Source organism: Pongo pygmaeus, chromosome 6 (genome assembly GCF_028885625.2).
Source record: "Pongo pygmaeus isolate AG05252 chromosome 6, NHGRI_mPonPyg2-v2.0_pri, whole genome shotgun sequence".
NCBI classification, from domain to species: Eukaryota; Metazoa; Chordata; class Mammalia; order Primates; family Hominidae; genus Pongo; species Pongo pygmaeus.
In genome coordinates, this window is record NC_072379.2 from 96,128,796 (window position 1) to 96,149,535 (window position 20,740).

Sequence of the window (20,740 nt, forward strand, 5' to 3'; positions counted from 1 at the left end):
AATTCCTCACCTAGGAAATTTTTCCCACAGAACCTCTATTTACACCTGATTTATTGAATATTTTTCACTACAATCTGTCTGAAATTAATTTGTAAACATTTTTTTCATGGTCATGTCTTTCATGAGTCTTACTATTCTATAAAAATTGTAAGTGTATAGAATAAATGAGAAGTTACATGAATCATGTTTAATGCACATATGCTAACCCTTATGATATTGTATTTTTATGGATTTTAGTATTACTACTGAAATAAGTTTAAAATAGAATTAGAACTTTTCAACTTAATTTATGCCCAAGTGAATCTGGTTTGTTGGAATCTGAAAATAGTTTGTATTTATTATGCATACTCCATCAACAGTCCTTTGTTTATAACTATATGCTTGGGCTAAAACTAGAATTCATTTGTACTATTTCATGCGGAAGATTTACTGAAAGATGGTAGAGTTTAGTAAGGATAAACTTACTGAATAATGACTTTTTTAAGAAGCTAATCTGAGAATATTTCCAAACTTCAAAAACAGTTGAAAAATAGATTTCTTGACTAAAAAATTAGATAGTAGTAATGTTTAAAATTGTCCATTTATTTTATTACAAATTGAAGACTGAACAAGATTATAATTTCTGCTACTGATATTGAAAAAACTTACATTTTTATTTCTCTGCTCTGATACTGTTTTCTGATACTGTATTTTATTTATAACTTGCAGACCAACACTTGCTTGCCCTGTTTTTTTATGAGTATATGAGTAGTAACAAATATATAAGCATTGTTTCTTCTAATTCTTTTAAGAATATTGCTAGTCCAAAGCCCTCTTCACAACCCTGTTCCCCCCTCCATCTGCCACACATACACCCCACACATGCTCACACACAAACACGTACACATACACTGTGTAGTTGTCACAAACATGAATTTGGCATTATATATTTTGCCAACTTAAGCACCTTACCTCCTCTTTAACACTTATTTCTTCATCAATAAATTGCAGGATATGAAAGTATATACTCCAGGGGTTGGACTAAGTGACAGAACGACAGGTGCTTAGCATAGTGCTTGATACCAAGAAATACTTCAATACATGTTACTGTTTTGGTGAGAATGATGAAACTCAAAAATAACTAAGCAAATTAAAAATTATACATGTGCCAGCGGCCGAGAGCGGTGGCTCACTCCTGTAATCCTAGCACTTTGGGAGGCCGAGGCGGGTGGATCACGAGGTCAGGAGATCGAGACCATCCTGGCTAACACAGTGAAACCCCGTCTCTACTAAAAATACAAAAAAGAAAAAAAAAAAAAAAATTAGCCGGGCATGGCGGCAGGTGCCTGTAGTCCCAGGTACTGGGGAGGCTGAGGCAGGAGAATAGCATGAACCCGGGAGGCAGAGCTTGCAGTGAGCCAAGATCACACCGCTGCACTCCAGCCTGGGTGACAGAGCGAGACTCCGTCTGAAAAAAAAAAAATTATACATGTGCCATCGCAATACCTAATGGAAGACATAATGTATGAAAGATATAGCCATGCATGAACTTCCATAGCTCTGTATTTCCCTGGTGGATTTAGGTGTTGTCCTAACCTTCAGTGATACTGAGTAGCCTCTTATGATACCACAATAATGCTATAATAGTGGCTTCATAAAAACAGTCATATGCTGATCATACACTTGGATCTAGACACACTGCATTAATGTCCTGATATTGCCTATTACTCTTAACATACTTTAGTATGGACATATCCGAGCCTTGTCTAAATACTTCATAGTCCTGTTTCATTATTAAAATTTGTTTTTCAGGAAATACTGTTTTCAATGTTTTAAAGATAATAATTTGGCATAAGATTTTGCGCTTATATTTATTTCTGTCAAAAATTTTGCTAGACACACACAGAAAATAAATAAATGTAGAATAAAATAGATCATACCTTTGTAAAGATGAGTATTAAATGACTACAAAATTTATGAGTAAATTCTACGGCTTTACTTTTCGTATATATTCATACAAAATGTAAGGTGATAATAACCACGTCAAACTTCTTTCTAGAGATATATTGACAAAGGAAACAGGACATACACATGGACACCTGTCAATGGCACAGATTACAGGTAATTAACTATATTTTATGTGTATTTTGTATTCCAATGGATTAAGTCTGCATTTTCACAAGTGAATTTTCATGTGATTTTCACTAGAAAAGTTCCCAACATGAAAACACACTAAACTTATAGACTAATTTTTAAAATGGAAAAGATGGAAAAACTCTAGTAATATAAAATTTAGAAATGAAAATGTATGTGATATAAATATATATATTTTGTATTTTTACATGAGGAATGTTGACAAATACCCATAATAATATGTAGGGTTCACTTTCACTGACTTCCTCTTTTAGTTGTTGTTTAGTTTACGTTATGTACATTTGAGTTGAAAACTAACTAAAATATAAAGCTTGTCTCATCATTGTAGTATCTGATACAAAATGTTTACCTCCATGAGTATCAGTAATTTACCTCCATGAGTATCAGTTCTATAATATTCTGATTCCTCCCATTGGCTGGGCTTCAGAAAGTTGGACAGCTTAAAACCTAGTCATCTTTTGGTAATTCCCCATTCTTCAACACTTGCTCAACACTTCCTTCACTTTCTTGCTCTAACTCTCCTCTGAGCTCACTGCTTCCTCTGAGGTCTTCAGAATACTGAGGGTGATATGAGTGTGTCCTCATTACTCATTCTGGTTTTTTTTTTCTTTCTAAAATTCCCATCTTTGAATCTCGTGCCACCAAACCACACCACCTGCTATTCCTCCTCCTTAACAGTCGTGTCCCTCTGATTCCTGTAAAGATTTCAGCTCCTGGCTCATTGTCACTCTCTCCTACCTTCACATAGTTCACTGTTTTTCAAATGATGCCATACCCACACTGGTGTAAAGAAAAATAAAAATTATTTAATAAAATGAACTTCAAAAGAAGAAAACATAAGCTCAAAATTTTTACTATTATATTTCACAGACATAAAATTAGTCTGTTACATTGCTATAAAATTTTCTAAATACTTCCTCCCAATTTCAGTATTTTGCTATCATGGGCTGGTAATAGTCCATGTGCAAATTGGCTAGGTCCATGGAAAACACTTTAAGTAGCATTGACATGGATGATGTTTCTAATACTTGGGCTCTCTAACTTTTGGCCTCCTCTCCCCTAATGATCTTGTCACCCCACTACCTTAGCCACTGACTCCAAAATCATATTCTGCAGCTCTTACAGTGTCAAGTCTGCAATGCCTTCATAGTCTTTACATGAGAATTTTTCATCCAACTCAGGTTACCACATTTTAGCTTTCCATCCTCTCCTGCTAGTAGCCCAACTGCAGTAATCCTTGACTCAAGACATGAAGTCCATCAATCCCTTCTCCCTTTTTTCTGTCTTGCCTTCTTTGTGTCCTTGTGCCCTTCTTTATTTAGCAGAAATTTCTTGGGTCTTTCACTGTCTTGTGCACACCACCAACTCCTTTCATCATAGTTGAGTTTGGCATACAGCAATTTGGCAAAATACCAGTCCTGGTTAAATTCAAATTATTAGCCACACCACACTGCACCCATACAGCTAAAAGTGACTGAAGTAAAATACTAACTAGCGGATATATCACCTAAAATTCATGACCTCTAACCTCAAGTGGGCCTTAGTGGTGGCTGGCAGTCTCCATAATCCTGTAATTTTAGGACACTCGTAGATGACTCTTGATCACTTCAGTCTCCAAACCTGTAATACTGTCGCATCATTTTCACTCAGGTGATGAATTTGCTTTCCATTTCACAGAGAAAAATAGAAGTGGTCAGAAAGAACTCCCACTATTAGAGTACATAACTACTTGCATCTGTATCTCCATCTTCTATCGTTATTTCTGTTCTCAACACAATCACAAGAAGAATCTTAATCCTTGAGTAGACTGTTTCATTTCTCTACTCAACTCCCACCAGTAAATTTGCTATCTCATTCAGTCTGACACCCGAAGTCTGGCATGTCCATCAGTGGCATAAACCATTTGACCTCACTCACCATCAGCCTTGTGAATTTATCTTCCAGATTCTCCACTGAAAAGTCCCTGGTTAAGCCATGCTGTCCTTTTTGCCACACAACATAAACACTGGGACCCATCTGCCTCAGAACTTTTGTATATGAAATTACTTCTGCCTGGAATTACTTTCCCGAACAGTCACATGCTCATTCTCTCATCTTCCCATCTTTACTTACTTTTCATCTCTTCAGAAAGGCCTTATCCAACGATCCTATTTAAAATGTATAATGCTTCACCAAACTCTATCTCCCTCTTCCACTTCATATTCTCCATAACCCTTATTGACATTTAACATCATGCACACACACATACGAAGCATATATAGAGAAACTTATTTCTACTGATTATCATCTGTTCTCTCACTAGTAAGTTCCAAGAGGGCAGGGATTGTTCCCTGCTTTATTTACTTCTGAATCATCAACTTGTATGACAGTGGCACATAGTTGGCACTCTACAAATATTTATAGAATTGAAGAATTTCAATTTGGAGAAATGGAAAAATTTTCCAACTGAAGAAATTTTCAATCTGTCTCATCCTTTCAAATTCATATAGTGGCGTACAGAACTTCCATTGCAATATTTAAGTACGGAAGTCTCTTTAACTACATATTAATATACAATTAATATGTAGGCTGTGGTGGACTCAACTATTTCTCTCCTAATAAAAATCAAACCAACTCCCTGGAACATACACATAAGCTTTTACGGGAGCCTATGTTATTATCATAGGAACCTGTCTCCTTTAGTATTCCTAGGATTGCATGTAGAATAGACAGAAGAGGAGAGCATATTGCAAAACACCAGAATGACTGTTTTAATTATTTTACTTTTTCTATCAAATGATTCCTATCTCTAATTTCTAGGCATTTCTTTATACATGCACAATCCTTATGTGTATACACAAGTTATTATTTTTCCTCCCTCTTCCTTATTGCCACCTTTCAATTTTTGGATTAACTTGTCAAAAGGTGCAAAAAGAGAGGAAATCTTGAAGATCTGTCTCTTGAGAGATGATTTTATGATAAAACAAAGTATCAGGGCATCGTATGAGAATGCATTCTGTGCCTTTGTTGCTTAGGTGAACAAATTCTGAGAAAAACTGGGTTCTTTTGACCCTTACAATGTGATAGTTGGCTCTCCTACAGTTATAAGAACACATTTGGGGTGTTTTATGTGTCTCACGAATGGCCTCTATGCTCAGCCTCTTTTCCTCATGCACCCAGTGGTAATACACAGTGTGGGCAGGTGAATGTTCTTTTCTCAAGTTCATGTCACTCTTTGTTGACAAAAATTTCGTCTCCTTCCATTTTCATCATCAAGTTTAATTTGAACTTCCAAGTCTGATAGTCCCTTCACACATTTCTAGCCCAATGTATCTGTCCTGTCATTTCTGCCACTTCCATCACCATACATATCACTGTTCTCTGACAAGGCGCCAACTTTCCCACCTTTGCATGTTCCCTCACACATTCGCTTTCCAAGTCTCCAACTTTGGGCCAGATTAAATCTATTTCCATTGGAAATACTTTTCTGAATCACTGTACAAATTCACAAACAGCAATTTAGAACAAAATATGACGTCTAAGTTGAAGGAAAAAAGCATGATATGTTTTTATTTCATGAATGAGATACAAAATTTTCATCTGGTGATTTCTCTCTCCTTAAGTCTTGATCCAAGTACCATATTTTGAAATGTAATAAATTATTTAATAGGATGCTTTCTCTTTTTTTAGAGAATAATTTACTTTTATGGAGATAAATGAGTTGAAAAGTGTGTTACAGTCCACCTAACTCAGTTAACCATGTTTCTGTCAGTCAAAAAACACTGCCTGGGCTATACTATTCATCTGGTGGCCACTTGCTTTATTAAACTTTAATCTCTAGAAGGAAATAAAGCAGTCTTGGTCTATCAGTTTTATATGGACAGAGACAGCAAACATTGTATATGACAGCACCATTGACTAGGAATGTTGATAAAGATCTTATCTGACTATATGTTGAAAAATTAACTTGGCTTGAGATGAACATAATTAAATTAAGTATAGCTATGTTTTTCTATAGAATGGACTGTATCTATTAATAACAACCAAAGACTTACAGGCCAACAAAATGCATAGTAGATATGCCAATTTTAAAACTTCTATTTTCTTCCTCATGGGTTTCCACACTATATTTATGGTATATTAGATGTATCCCAAGCTTATACAGTGACACTTTAGCAGTTGCATGATATGATGTTATCGGTTTTAATTAGAAGTTTCTCTTAGCAATAAATGCTGATGGGGCAATAAAAATGTCCTAATTTCCCTTGAGAAGAATTTGTGGGAGGCAATCTTCAGTGCTCAGTAATTCTGCTGTACATTTTCTAAATGGCAAGTGAATCATGAAAGGTCATCTTGCTGTCAGAGTGATTGCACTGCTTATTTTAATTTTAATCTCTGCCTCCACTTAAAGGAGGTTACCTATAAAATGAATATAGAAATTTTCATTAAATCTACATAACATTTTATTTCCCTGACCTTTTCCCATAAGGAAAGTCTATGAATTACTTAATGAAAGAGAAAGATTTGGGAATTGGAGGTAACAAGCATCCATTCATTTTGCTATCTTTATCGTGTAATTAAATTTTAGCAAATAAACCCTTGCTTTTTTTTCCTTTTCATAGAGTGAAATTTTTAATATTTATAGTCATAAGAATGAAATTTTGAAATTTTATGTTTTTGCCTATTCTATATTGTCCATAAAAATATATAATGACGTTAGGATATCCACTCCCAAAACTGGGGCTACATGAGGCTTAAGTGATTCAGAAGATCTACAAATCCCTAAATCTATAAGTTGAAATTATTAAAAATTAATTAATTAAAGATCTGCACATGCCTGGAAATACTCAAAAGCATAGATATGCACACCTTTTCCTCCACATTACTAAAATTTCAGCTAGCTATTAAAAGTGGATGCTGAAGGTGACCAAGTGGGTTACATTAAACAAGTATTGCTTTTGGAAAGTACTTAGATTGGGCATTTTAGAGGTAAACCACCGTTCACAAGTTTTCTTCTATATTCAAAGCATAGCAAAGATCATGTGGCTCCATAGCACATGTGGATATGGAAAAGTTATGCCCTACATTTGAGTATTAGCGTGAGAGTAGGAGAATTACACATATGCAGTTGTGTTACTGGAAAGTGCATATAATTCTGAAATCCTTTAACAATTCTAATGTGTTTTATTATTTTATTTTATTAATTGGCAATTTCAAAATAAGTAAGATTACCTGCCTAACAGCTTTTTATTTTGGGCAGTCATTAAGGCAAGTTTTGATGGCCGGCTTGTCTGACATTCTTCGTGTCTGAAACATTCTGAATTTGGCCTAAGATTTTCACTGGAACTCTCCTCTGATTTGGACATCTACTGTAAGACTAGAGTAGCGCCATGGCTCTTGTTAACTACCAAACTCAAGATACGTTTCCTGTTACACCTAATAACAATCTTCCAAATAATGTGGAATAGTCACAGTAAATAAACTTGAAATAAATACTATGACTTAGTTTTACTATTGGGTATAAACTAATGAGCTGAGCAGACAATTTCTATTAGTGCAGTAAAGGAATCTGAATTTGCCTAAGAGTAGACTAGTACTAGAGAACTTGCCCAAGGATTAGAGTTTTAAAATAGTGGGTATTTAATCCCTCAAAAGAATATATTTTAGATGACTTTAATGCGTTGTTCAATAGTAATGATAATGGCCAGGTGTGGTGGCTCATGCCTGTAACCCCAGCACTTTGGGAGTCTGAGGCAGGCAGATTGCCCGGGCAACATAGTGTAAACCCCATTTCTACTAAAATACAAACATTAGCTGGGCGTGGTGGCATGTGCCTATGGTCCCAGCTACTTCAGGGGCTGAGGTGGGAGGATCGATTGAGCCCAGGGGATTTAGGCTGCGATGAGCCATGATCAAAACCACTGCACTCCAGCCTGGGGGATAGAGTGAGACCTTGTCTCCAAAAAAAAAAAAAGGTAGTGATAATAGTAACTCTTCCATTTGTATTTTAATAGTGTCCATTTTATACAAAGCACTTTAACATTATATATAATACGTTAAGGAAGTGTGTCCAAATGGTATTATATATTTACTTTGTTTAATCATACCCCTAATGTTCTTCAATTTTTTGTTGAAATTCAAAGTACTTTAATATAATCTTCTGGAAACATAGTAGGGGGCCATGACACTCCTTCCTTGGCTAATTTATGGGTTCATTCAGGAGCTTATTTTCCACTTGTCTCTTCTGATTCCCTGCAATGTAGAGAGCTAGATGACTCTGGATGGCAAGACTGAAATTAAGTACTGTATTTGCTGAATGCATTTTCTCGTCAAAGTAATATGTCTTTTCCTTCCCATGAGGAAGATCTTTCGATTTTCCCATGAACTTGATGTGTCTTTTTTTTTAAGTTATGTTTCATTTTTGTTTGTTTGTGTTTATGCTTCTCTTGTTTCTATTGCAGTTTGGCCTTGGTATTACCAACCTACAGTTTTTACTATATAAAAGCCAAACTAGAAGAGACAATAACTCAGGCCAGATGTAAGTACTGTGAAAGTGACTTCAGGGTCCATTTGTTATCTCCTAGTATCAGATGTTTAAATACGTCTAGATTTTGGAATACCCAAGGCTTATGAAATATTTTAGTAGGTGTTACTACCAAATCTACAGCAATGATTCTAACCCATTCCAAACATGCAAGGAACAAGAAATATTCTACATGGATAGAATATGAGCAGGTACTCCAGTCTCACTGGCAGTCCCCACCGCCCTTCCCTGCCTTGCTATGTGCTCATAGAATCATTGCAATGCTGTGTCCTGTTGCTGTCGTATTAAGGGTCTGCTAGCTGGAGCAAAATGTTTCACATGCTATTTATCAACATAGTCTCTAATCTCATGGCACTGTGCTAGTAAAGCTTTTCCTTTTCTTTCCTTTTATTTGTTTCTGGTTATTCATTTATTTATTTATTTATTTATTTTGCATTTGGCCAGAATAATATTGTGCTTCACTTCTACTTCTACTTTGAATAAATTAAATTGCACTGGCCTTTGGCTTGGTTTGGCAATTAACTTTCTTTTCGTAATCCAAATTAATGTCTCAGTAATGCAAATGGATTAATTTTTTTAAGCCTCATTTGGAATGTAGAGTAATTAATACTAGTGCATACTTCAAGTTATTGTTTATTTTGTTTTGGGTGACTAGATTTTGTAAAGTAAAATGACCATCATATCCTTTGCACACTGCCGATTATTGCTAACAACCTTAAATTTTTCTGTGAGGATGAAGTAAAAAACAAAACAATACCAAAAATATACATATATATTTTACATCTGATCTTAAAGTAAGCTACAGTTTCTTTCATTTCTGTCAGTTCTTTTTTGCCCTCAGCAGGCCTGGTGTTCATAGTGCATTATACGTAGTACATTTATATTTCCACTTTCACTTGATAGATAGATATGATGGTCTTTTCACAGCCAGCAATTCTGCATGAGCTAGTTCTTCAATTGATAAATGAGGGGATAACTCGTGAGTCTTTGATTAGTAAATGCTTATGTTTATAGCCTGACGTCATTGGTATTACACCTGCATTAATCACTTTGCAAAACAGACCCTTGAAATAACCACAGTACAGAGAGGGTAATCTAGTTATAATTGACAGGACATACTATCCAGTCTTCAAAATATGTCTTTTTTTTCCCCAGACTACAGCTATACATAAATGAACCTTTGATCTATGCACAATATTTTTATTCAAGAAAGTCATTGAATAAAATATTGTTTGTGACCCCCTTTGCTTTACCCTCTTTTTTTTTTTGTTTCCCTGCTTTCTCTTTCTGATGGATTTTCACAGCAAAAAAGGGCAAAATGAAGGGCAAGTATTTTCTTGTTGCTCAATTTCTTTCTGTTTAGTACACTTGACATTTCCACTGATATTTTCCTTTCTATTGGATATTATCCTCTGTGCTTCTCATTTGCTAAATTTTCCTTCATGATCACTCAAAACTTAGCAGCAAAAAAATGGTAGAAAGAATATGCTGTGTTTTCATATGCAAGCTGGTTCACATTCAAGTTTTTTTCTTGGACTTAAGAAGTTTTGTTTTGTATCCTTCCACTTACTAATTCATACCTAATATGAGGAATGTTATTAACTCACTAAAGGCATTAATGAGTTTTTTTAACATCGTTTTCTGTATCATAATATTGGTAAACTGTTTATATAAATAATTGGTCTTTAAAATACCTCTGGTATAACATTCATATCAATCACTTTTTAAAGGATATTCGGTTATAGTAGGGTTATATCAGAAAATTATAGACATAGCTTTTTCTTTGAAATAACTGTGGGGATCCATGTTATGAAGTTAATCCGTGTTATAATTTTATTATATTGGGAAGCATTGAGGACATTTATATTCATTGACATGTTTCAATTTAGGATGTAAGTACTCTACTTTCAGTTTTTCTTATTAGGTAATCTTTCTCATGCCTTCTTATTGTTATAGAATCTCTGGATATATACTCTGAATTACCTATCTAATCCTGTAACATTATCTTTGCAGATTCAGAAACCCTGAAGCCAGATAATTTTGAAGAATCTGGCTATACATTCATAGCACCAAGGTTGGTTTTGTTGTGTTGTTGATATATCTTCTATCAGTAGCTAGGCCTTCAACAATAGTTCAGAATTGAGTCAAGATTGCTCTGGGTTAGTTCCATATCACATTATGAAATCAAAGGAAATAATTACTTTAAAACTGAAACAAAATCTTATTTATTCATTTCTTTACTCATTCAAATATGAGAGGCCGAGGCTGGTGGATCACAAGGTCAAAAGATCAAGACCATCTGGCCAACATAGTGAAACCCCATCTCCATTGAAAATACAAAAATTAGCTGGGCATGGTGGCACACACCTGTAGTCCCAGCTACTTGGGAGGCTGAGGCAGGAGAATCACTTGAACCCAGGAGGCGGAGGTTGCAGTGAGCCGAGATCGTGCCACTGCACTCTTGCCTCGTGACAGAGTGAGACTCCATCTCAAAAACAAAAGAAAGCAATTACTATGTGCTAAGCAATGTAGACTCTGGGACACAATGGGAGTAAGGTGGACATAGGCTTTGCTCTTGTAAAACAAACAGTGCATCCAACAATAATAGAAAATTGTGTATTTGTACCTGTGAATATATATATATATATACACACACATATGTACACATATATACACATATATGTACCAATATTTATGTGTATCTATACACGTAGGGGTAGAATGAACATAATAATGGATTTTTTTAATGGTCTAATTCAACTTTCTGGGAGAACATATTTACAGTAGCATTGCTTTGCATAGTTTTTTAGATGCACCTCATTTCCTCCTACCCAATTTTATTTATCTCTCATATAATCTCCCTTCTTTATCACACATGTACATCTTTTTCCCCATCTCAGTTTTCTTGTAATTATTCGAAACTATTCAATAATCCAAGGGTGTTCTTTATTCTTCTTTCTTTCCTCAGTTTCTGACTCCTACTCCATGATAGACACATATAATATTCAAATAGAATTCCTACCAATCTGGGCCAAATTATTGGGAACAATTTACATAGAAGCTTGGATTGTTAATTTTTCACTTTTCTCAAATTATTCCAAAAACCCAAAGATGCATATAAATTGTTCTGAGTTACCCTTTAATTCCTGCAAAGGATATTTCTGAATTGTTTCTACTTTAATATAAGGAATATGGGTTTTTTGAGAAATCTCTGTTAACAAAGGATATTCTTGGCTTTTTGAATGCCCATATCCTTGAGAAGTTTCTCTTGCTTGAATTTCCTTTAGTGTGTGACACTGTTGATCACGCTGTCCTTTGACAGTGTGCTTTTTCTTGCTTGATGACACACTATTCTGATTTTCTTATTCCCTCTCTGGCTGCATATTCACTGTCTCTTTCATGAGTTTCATTTCTTCTGCTGATCACTCATGAGAAGGCTGCAAAGGATGCTAGTCTAGGCTGCTTTTTTACCTGAGACTGCATTCAGACCACAAGCCACCCATGTGTTCCCTGCCTACAGGTTAGGTTCATAACTCCCAAATCTATATGATGGCCATAAATATCTGGAGACAAAGACATATGTGTTTCATTGATATTATATTATATTATTTAATCCTATATTGTATCTATTTCCAGACTTTACATATTTCAGTATGAGACACATCTCATGGAAACCAGACAAGAATATCTCTTCAACGTGCTTCAGATTTAGCATCTTATAAATAATTGTTTCCTTTGGAAAGTTCTACCTGTGTTGCCTCAGAGGAGAAAATGCCATCCTCCCAAATGAGCAATCTTGAAACCTGTTAGTTGTCCTTCTCTGCTTCCTTTCTCTTGTATCTCACTTCTAATCAATCACCAGTCTTGCCAGTTCTGTCTTATGAGTATCAAGTGTATCTGTCAATCTCAGCTGCCTCTGCCCTAATCCAGGCCACTGCCTTTTCTCACCTAAACTACTACATTTGCCTCTTACTTGATCTCCCTACTTTCATATTTACCCCGTATTTCTTAATGCTGTCTCTGTTCTGTAACCAGAGAGAGTTTCTAAAATGTGAAAAAAATCATATTTCTCATCTGCTAAATACAAGCCAGTGATTCTATATTGTCTTTATGATTATCTGTGCTTTATATTATAGCTTCCAAATGCTCTTCCACCATGTCCTGGTGTACCAGTGTGGTCCCCCACACTCTAAACTAGGGACCATCAAACTACATTCTGTAGATCAGCTATCAATTTTAAACATAAACTTTCGTTGGAGCACAGTGATGCTTATTTGTTTCTGGAATGTCTTTGGCTGCTTCCTCTACAAAGACAGGGTTGAGTAGTCGTGTCATAGACTTTATGGGCCACAAAAGCCTAAATCACTTGCTACGTGGCCCTGTCAGGGAAAGTTTCCCTACCCCTACTCTAAATTTCAGTCATACTAACTTCTTTCAGTTCCTAAACGCACTGTTTCTTTTTTCTTTTTTTTCTTTCTTTTTTTTGCTTGTTTTTGGTTTTACCTTCTTTCTTCCACTAATTCTCTTTTCCCTTTTGGACTACACACACATACATATGCATCCCGCGCCCTCTGAAATCCCAACTTAAAAGTTCCTCGATGTGGGGATTTCTTTCCTTTCTTCACTGGTATATGCATGCTTCCTGACTGCTTCATAGTATTCTCTATTTCTCTTGGGGAGCACCGGCCACATTTTATTTACTTTCCTCAACAGACCATGACTGTGTCTATTTGACTTAACATTCAATACCCAATATTGAATCCATTGCTGGCACACAGTAGGTGCTGAATAAATGCTTGGTGACTGGAGAATCTGTAAATATATAAAGAATATTCTTAAAAATTGTATCACTAATAATACCTGCAATCTTATTAGTAGTTTTTGGACACAAGTCACTTTAATTAATTTCAAGTTACTTTGAATTACTGAGAACAACTTTAACCCACTTTAACTAGAAAGAATTTTCTCAGTATTAAGGAGAACATTAGCTAGGAAAACAACAACAACAACAACAAAAAACAGGGTCCCACAGAATATTAACATAGCAAAAAATTTAGGAAGAGATTGAAATTAGGCCTGCTATGTTGGCAAGACTCTCCATCTCAGGTCTGTGTTGTTCTCTACAGTTTCTTCCCTTGTCTCTCCCAGTTATTAAGTAGCAGATTACGCATGTTGGCTTTCTCAGCTTCACTATAAGACAAGGTGGAAACTAGGGTAAAATCCAGATACATAGAGAAAGGATAGATATATCTCTCAATTCTAATTCCTAATTCATTGGCAATGGATTTTGCTTAATCCAGCAGGTATTAGTGTATGAACCATTTCTGTAGTCAATGTCACATTTCACATTTTTTTTTTACAATTCAAAGTTTTAAAATATATGTACATGTATGTACAACTATCACTAGAGTTAATTTTAGAACATTTTCATCATCATAAAGAGAAACTCTGTAACCTTAAATGTTACCTACCCATCCTTCCCCCAACCCTCCCCAGACCCAAACAACCACTAATCTATTTTCTGTCTCTTATGGCTATGTGCTTGTTCTAGACACGTCGTATAAATGGAACAATACAATACATGACCATTTGCATCTGCCTTATGTCACGTAGTGTGATGTTTTCAAGGTTCATCCATGTTGTTGCACGTATCAGTACTTTTTTATAGCTGAATGATATCAATACAGCTGACTAGAAGACTGAAATTTCCTTATGTGTTTAGGGGAGGAGAAAGTACTTGAGAAGGGAGAGTATTTGGCTTGTGGGACAGGCCAATGAATGTCCACTTCAGTTAACCTATGTTAAGCCCTTTATGTGCTTGATTATAAATAAATAAATAAATAAATAAATATATATATATATATATATGCACTGTTTTGAACAGTGTGTGTATATATATATATATGTATATATATATACACTTTTTTTTAAATTTTACTCTAAGTTCTGGGATACATGTGCACGACATGCAGGTTTGTTACATAGGTATACATGTACTGTAGTGGTTTCTGCACCTATCAACACATCATCTAGGTTTTAAGCCCCACATACATTAGAAATTTGTCCTGATGCTCTCCCTCCCCTTGCCCCCCAACAGGCCCCAGTGTGTGATGTTCCCCTCCCTGGTGTCCATGTGTTCTTATTGTTGGACTCCCACTTATGAGTGAGAACATGCGGTGTTCGTTTTTCTGTTCCTGTGTTAGTTTGCTGAGAATGATGGCTTCCAGCTTCATCCATGTCCCTGCAAAGGACATGAACTTATTATGGCTGCATAGTATTCCATGGTGCATTTGTGTTATATTTTCTTTACCCAGTCTATATCATTGATCGGCATTTGGGTTGGTTCCAAGTCTTTGCTGTTCTGAACCATGCTGCAATAAACATACATGTGCATGTGTCTTTATAGAATGATTTATAATCCTTTGGGTATATACCCAGTAATGGGATTGCTGGGCCAAATGGCATTTCTGGTTCTAGATCCTTGAGGAATCGCCACACTGTCTTCCACAATGGTTGAACCAATTTACACTCCCACCAACAGTGTAAAAGCATTCCTATTCCACCACATCCTCTCCAGCATCTGTTGTTTCCTGACTTTTCAATGATCGCCATTCTAACTGGCATGAGATGGTATCTCATTGTGGTTTTGATTTGCATTTCTCTAATGACCAGTGGTGATGAGCTTTTTTTCATATGTTTGTTGGCCGCATAAATATCTTATTTTGAGAACTGTCTGTTCATATCCTTTGCCCACTTTTTGATGGAGTTGTTTGTTTTTTTTCTTGCATATTTAAGTTCTTTGTAGATTCTGGATATTAGCCTTTTGTCAGATGGATACATTGCAAAAATTTTCTCCCATTCTCTAGGTTGCCTGTTCACTCTGATGATAGTTTCTTTTGCTGTGCAGAAGCTCTTTAGTTTAATTACATACCATTTGTCAATTTTGGCTTTTGTTGCCATTGCTTTTGGTGTGTTAGTTATGAAGGCTTTGCCCATGCCTATGCCCTGAATGGTATTGTCTGGGTTTTCTTCTAGGGTTTTTATGGTTTTAGGTATTACATTTAAGTCTTTAATCCATTTGAGTTAATTTTTGTATAAGGTGTAGGGAAGGGGGTCCAGCTTCTGTTTTCTGCATGTGGCTAGCCAGTTTTCCCAACACCATTTATTAAATAGGGAATCTTTTCCCTATTGCTTGTTTCTATCAGGTTTGTCAAAGACCAAATGATTGTAGATGTGTGGCGTTATTTCTGAGACCTCTGTTCTGTTCCAGTGGTTTATATGTTTTTGTACCAGTACCATGCTGTTTTCGTTACTGTAGCCTTGTAATCCATCAGATAAACAGAACCAATGATAAAAACCACATGATTACCTCAATTGATGCAGAAAAGGCCTTCGACGAAATTCAGCACCCCTTCATGCTAAAAACTCATAATAAACTAGGTATTGATGGAACATATCTCAAAATAATAAGAGCTATTTGTGACAAACCCACAGCCAATATCATTCTGAATGGGCAAAAGCTGGAAGCATTCCCTTTGAAAAAGGCACAAGACAAGGATGCACTCTCTCACCACTCCTATTCAACATAGTATTAGAAGTTCTGGCCAGGGCAATCAGGCAAGAGAAAGAAATAAAGGGTATTCAAATAGGAAGAGACGAAGTCAAATTGTCTCTGTTTGCAGATGACATGATTGTATATTTAGAAAACCCCATTGTCTCTTCCCAAAATCTTCTTAAGCTGATAAGCAACTTCAGCAAAGTCTCAGAATAAAAAATCAATGTGCAAAAATCACAAGCATTCCTTTTTTTTTTTTTTTTTTTTTTTTTTGAGATGGAGTCTCGCTTTTGTTTCTCAGGCTAGAGGGCAATGGCATGATCTCTGCTCACTGTAACCTCCACCTTCTAGGTTCAAGCGATTCACCTGCCTCAGCCTCCCAAGTAGCTGGGATTACAGATGCCCACCACCATGCCTGGCTAATTTTTTGTATTTTTAGTAGACGAGGTTTCGCTATCATGGCCAGGCTGGCCTCAAACTCTTGACCTTGTGATCTGCCTGCCTCAGCCTCCCAAAGTGCTGGGATTATGGGCGCGAGCCACTGCGCCCAGCCACAAGCATTCCTATACCCCTATAATAGACAAACAGAGAGCCAAATCATGAGTGAACTCCCATTCACAATTACTACAAAGAGAATAAAATACCTAGGAATACAACTTAAAAGGGATGTGTGTGAAGGAGCTCTTCAGGGAGAACTACAAACCACTGCTCAAAGAAATAAGAGAAGACAAAAACAAACGGAAAAACATTCCATGCTCATGGAGAGGAAGATCAATATCATGAAAATGGCCATACTGCCCAAAGTAATTTATAGATTCAATGCTATCCCCATCAAGCTACCATTGACTTTCTTCACAGAATTAGAAAAAACTAAATTTCATATGGAACCAAAAAAGAGCCCATATAGCCGAGACAATCCTAAGCAAAAAGAACAAAGCTAGAGGCATCACGCCACCTGATTTCAGAATTATAAATTTTATTGAAGTTTTCCCCTTGAGTGCATGTCTTTTAATATTATATGGGATAAAACTAGAAGTGCTGCTGCATCCCGGAGTAACTTGGATGTCTCAAAAAAATAAAGGACTTGCATGATTGTGTTAGGAAGTGAACAAGGTGCTTTCTGCATTTTTTTTAATGTAACGTTACTTGAAAGAACAAATTACAGAACTATGGTTATTCAGATTTGGATGGCCAGCAGATATTTTCTCAAAAATAAATCAGATGACCTTTTGACTTCGAAGAAAACAACTAAGAGTATTTGCTGCCAATGACAGAAAGTGAGCTTTCCAACAAAAATTAGAATTTTGGGAAAGTTGTATACGCTACTATGTACATGATTCCTTCCCAATACTTATATACTTAGTTGAAGATAATAATGAGTGTAAATTTTCAATATTGTATAATGTGTCATTACTTGGAAGTTGTACACAACTCATTTTCTAAATAACCAGTTTATGATTTTACAAAATCACGGATGCTTAAAAGATTCATTTAAAGTGTAAGAAAGAATATGGAATTTTAATGTAACAGAAGACAAAAAAACTATTAATATTGTTTCAGATTCCATGTTACAACTACCCATCAATAAATTACAAATAAACAAGTTTGAGTATGTTATCAAAAACAGAACAGCTGCAATATCTGAAGAAAAACAAGCCTCTCATCTCTGTGAGGACAAATTTTCTCTATAGACCAAAACAAAATCTTGCAATTGATTGCAGAGACACACTTGTCTTCTCTTGTCAGGAATTAAAGATAATTTGCAAATATGTAAAACATTGCCACTTTTTAAAATCTTTTTTTAAATAATGGTAATATTTTATTAAAATATGTTAACATGTAATGAACTTTAAGATTTCTGGGTTTTTTTTACTGTCTAAATTTTTATTTTCAGACAATCATAGATTCACATGCAGTTGCAAGAAATAATACAGAGAACCTATATACCTTTTACTCAGTTTCCTCCAATGGCAACATCTTGTATAAGTTTAACACAGTATCACAACCAGGAAACTGACATAAACACAATCCACTGATGTTATCCAAATTTCACTAGCTTTATATCCACTCAGTTGTGTTTGTGTATGTATGTAACTCCAGGCAATTTTTTTTTTTATTATTTTAAGTTCAGGGATACATGTGCAGAACATGCAGGTTTGTTACATTGGTATACATGTGCCATGGTGGTTTGCTGAACCTGTCAACTTGTCATCCAGGTTTTAAGCTCCGCATGCATTAGGTTTTTGTCCTAATACTCTCCCTCCCCTTGCCCCCCATGCCCCAAGATTTCTGTTTTAATTGCTATATGAGACTCCTAAATCTAGGATATACAATGATAATAGTATAACTACACCAAAACCTAATGCTTATTGAGCACCTACTGTCCAAAGGCCAAATGTTTAATTCACATTGCCTATAATCACCACTTACTGGCAAAGTATTGGTCCATTATAGAAATGAGGAAATGGAAGTTACAAGAAGCTCAACAATTTGCAAAGTCTTATGGCTAATAAAAAAAAAAAAATAGTGTTTTCACTACCTTTAATTACCCTGTAAGGTTTTGATTTCAATACCTAATATCTCAAAATGGTTTTTTTTTTTTCAGAGATTACTGCAATGACCTGAAAATATCAGATAATAACACTGAATTTCTTTTAAATTTCAATGAGTTTATTGATAGAAAAACTCCAAACAACCCATCATGTAAGTATGCATTAATTCAAAATGATTGCTTGAGTGTGGTTCTATTGGTTTATAGTATAGGATATGATAATCACATTACTTTATGTTGTGCTGGTTGTTTATTTACTTTATAACTTTTTAATAGTAAAATGTAACAATTTGATCCTTAACTTTGCAAACTAAAGAAATGTTATTTCATTATTTAGTTAAATCAAATTTTCAAAACAAGGTAATATATTCTTTCAAATGGTTAAACATAAATATGGCACGCTCATGTTAGCTCCTCTCAAATTTAGGAAATTTAATTTTGAATGATCTTTTGAAGATTTTTTATAGCATTTTGCCTGGTAGAGGCAAACATACATTTTTATAAATTTATTTATATGCTTCAAATAATATAATGAGTTTTAATATTGGTAGAATAAAAACCGAAGTATAAAGATATATCACTTAATGATTTTCTTCCTTCCTGATATTCTGTTTTGATCACAAGTTAACTTTATGTCTTAAAAAATTATGCTTCTGTAATTTTTCATTTATGAGGTTAAATCAAATTAAAACAGACAACAGAAAATTAGTAATTAGTTTTTAATCATTATATTTGTCTTTCAGGTAAATTTGCATCATTCATACTCTAAGCTTAATAGAAAATTATGGATTCTTGGCTTTTAAATCATTAAAAAATCTAAATCTTTTTTTCTCCTAAAAATATTTATTATAAAAGCACTACCAAAACAAATACCGTACAAATGGGAAATAAGAGGAAAACCAAATTCATGGCAAAATTTATCTTCATAAATAAAATTTGAAAAAATAAGTACACATAATTGACTTTTTTGGTTCTCTCTCAAAGAGGAGTCTCTTTGTTCTCTCTCCCTCCCTCCCTCCTTTTCCTTCTCCTCTTCCCTTCTTTTTGTTTTGCTTTTCAATTATTTATCTTTCTATCGGAAAGGGTCAAAGCACTTTATAAGTTATCAAAAAGGCAAAGCCTTTCTTAAAGCTGCCTCTTAACTTCGATTTATTGCATATGAGAAGAAATAACTTCCTAGCTCCTTCACTTTAGCACAAGTTAGTTAGCGGCTTCAGTGAGCCACTCTGAAAACCTGTCATGGGAGCCAGAGTTTACATTGATCATGTCTTAACATGATGACTCCAAACCTTTCTACTCAGTGCGAGCTCACTGAGACTGAGCCAGTGCCTTCGAAATGTTATTTTATGTCATTGTTTATTTCCTATTAATGAGTACTAGGCATTTCCAAGAGAGAACTGTAATAAGATTGTTGAATGTCCCTTTAATTGGATACCAAAATTATGAAACACTTTCATATTCCTTGCAAAAAATGAGTTTATCAGAAATGTTTTTCCTAACATATAATTTTTCAGAACACCATGAAAATTGGAATCATTCTTTTTTATATCTGTATCTATTTATTTTGTTTTACCTAAAGGGATTGGAGGCAATTAGAACATTTACTTCGCAAATGAACTGTTTTTTAAATGATTTAGCTTCTAAAATAATATAGTAAAAAAGAGTGTCTAGAATGAATTAAAATGTACTCCAAAATAGGGATTAAATTGATCCTTTAATCCCAGGTGTAAGATATATTAACTTAAAAAAATTAAAAGCAACAAAAATGTTTCCAGCCTATCTCACCACCACCTTGTATAGTACTGGGATGTTAAGAACATATATTCTTTATCTGAAAAAGTCAAATTTTATTGTAAATGTGCAATTTCAGAGGGTACCTGTTAGGGTGTTTCAGAGCTTAATGGGTTTAGAGGAACAAAGAGAATGGGAAGAAGGCAGAGGTTTTTGTTTAAGAATATGTAATAATTGGCCTTTGATC

At 35.0% G+C, this 20,740-nt stretch overlaps 1 protein-coding gene across 4 annotated transcripts in view; it reads left to right on the plus strand.

Moving 5' to 3' along the window:
- CACNA2D1 (calcium voltage-gated channel auxiliary subunit alpha2delta 1) overlaps positions 1-20,740 on the plus strand; it is a 498,341-nt gene that overhangs the window by 451,334 nt on the left and 26,267 nt on the right. For 2 of the 4 annotated variants that reach the window (XM_054495187.2, XM_054495188.2), the window contains exons 21-25: positions 2,039-2,100; positions 8,574-8,650; positions 9,961-9,981; positions 10,670-10,730; positions 18,817-18,914. In XM_054495187.2, the coding sequence (XP_054351162.1) occupies positions 2,039-2,100; positions 8,574-8,650; positions 9,961-9,981; positions 10,670-10,730; positions 18,817-18,914 (319 nt within the window). The remainder of the gene's footprint in view (positions 1-2,038; positions 2,101-8,573; positions 8,651-9,960; positions 9,982-10,669; positions 10,731-18,816; positions 18,915-20,740) is intronic. The other 2 variants (XM_054495190.2, XM_054495189.2) reach the window with 1 other exon arrangement.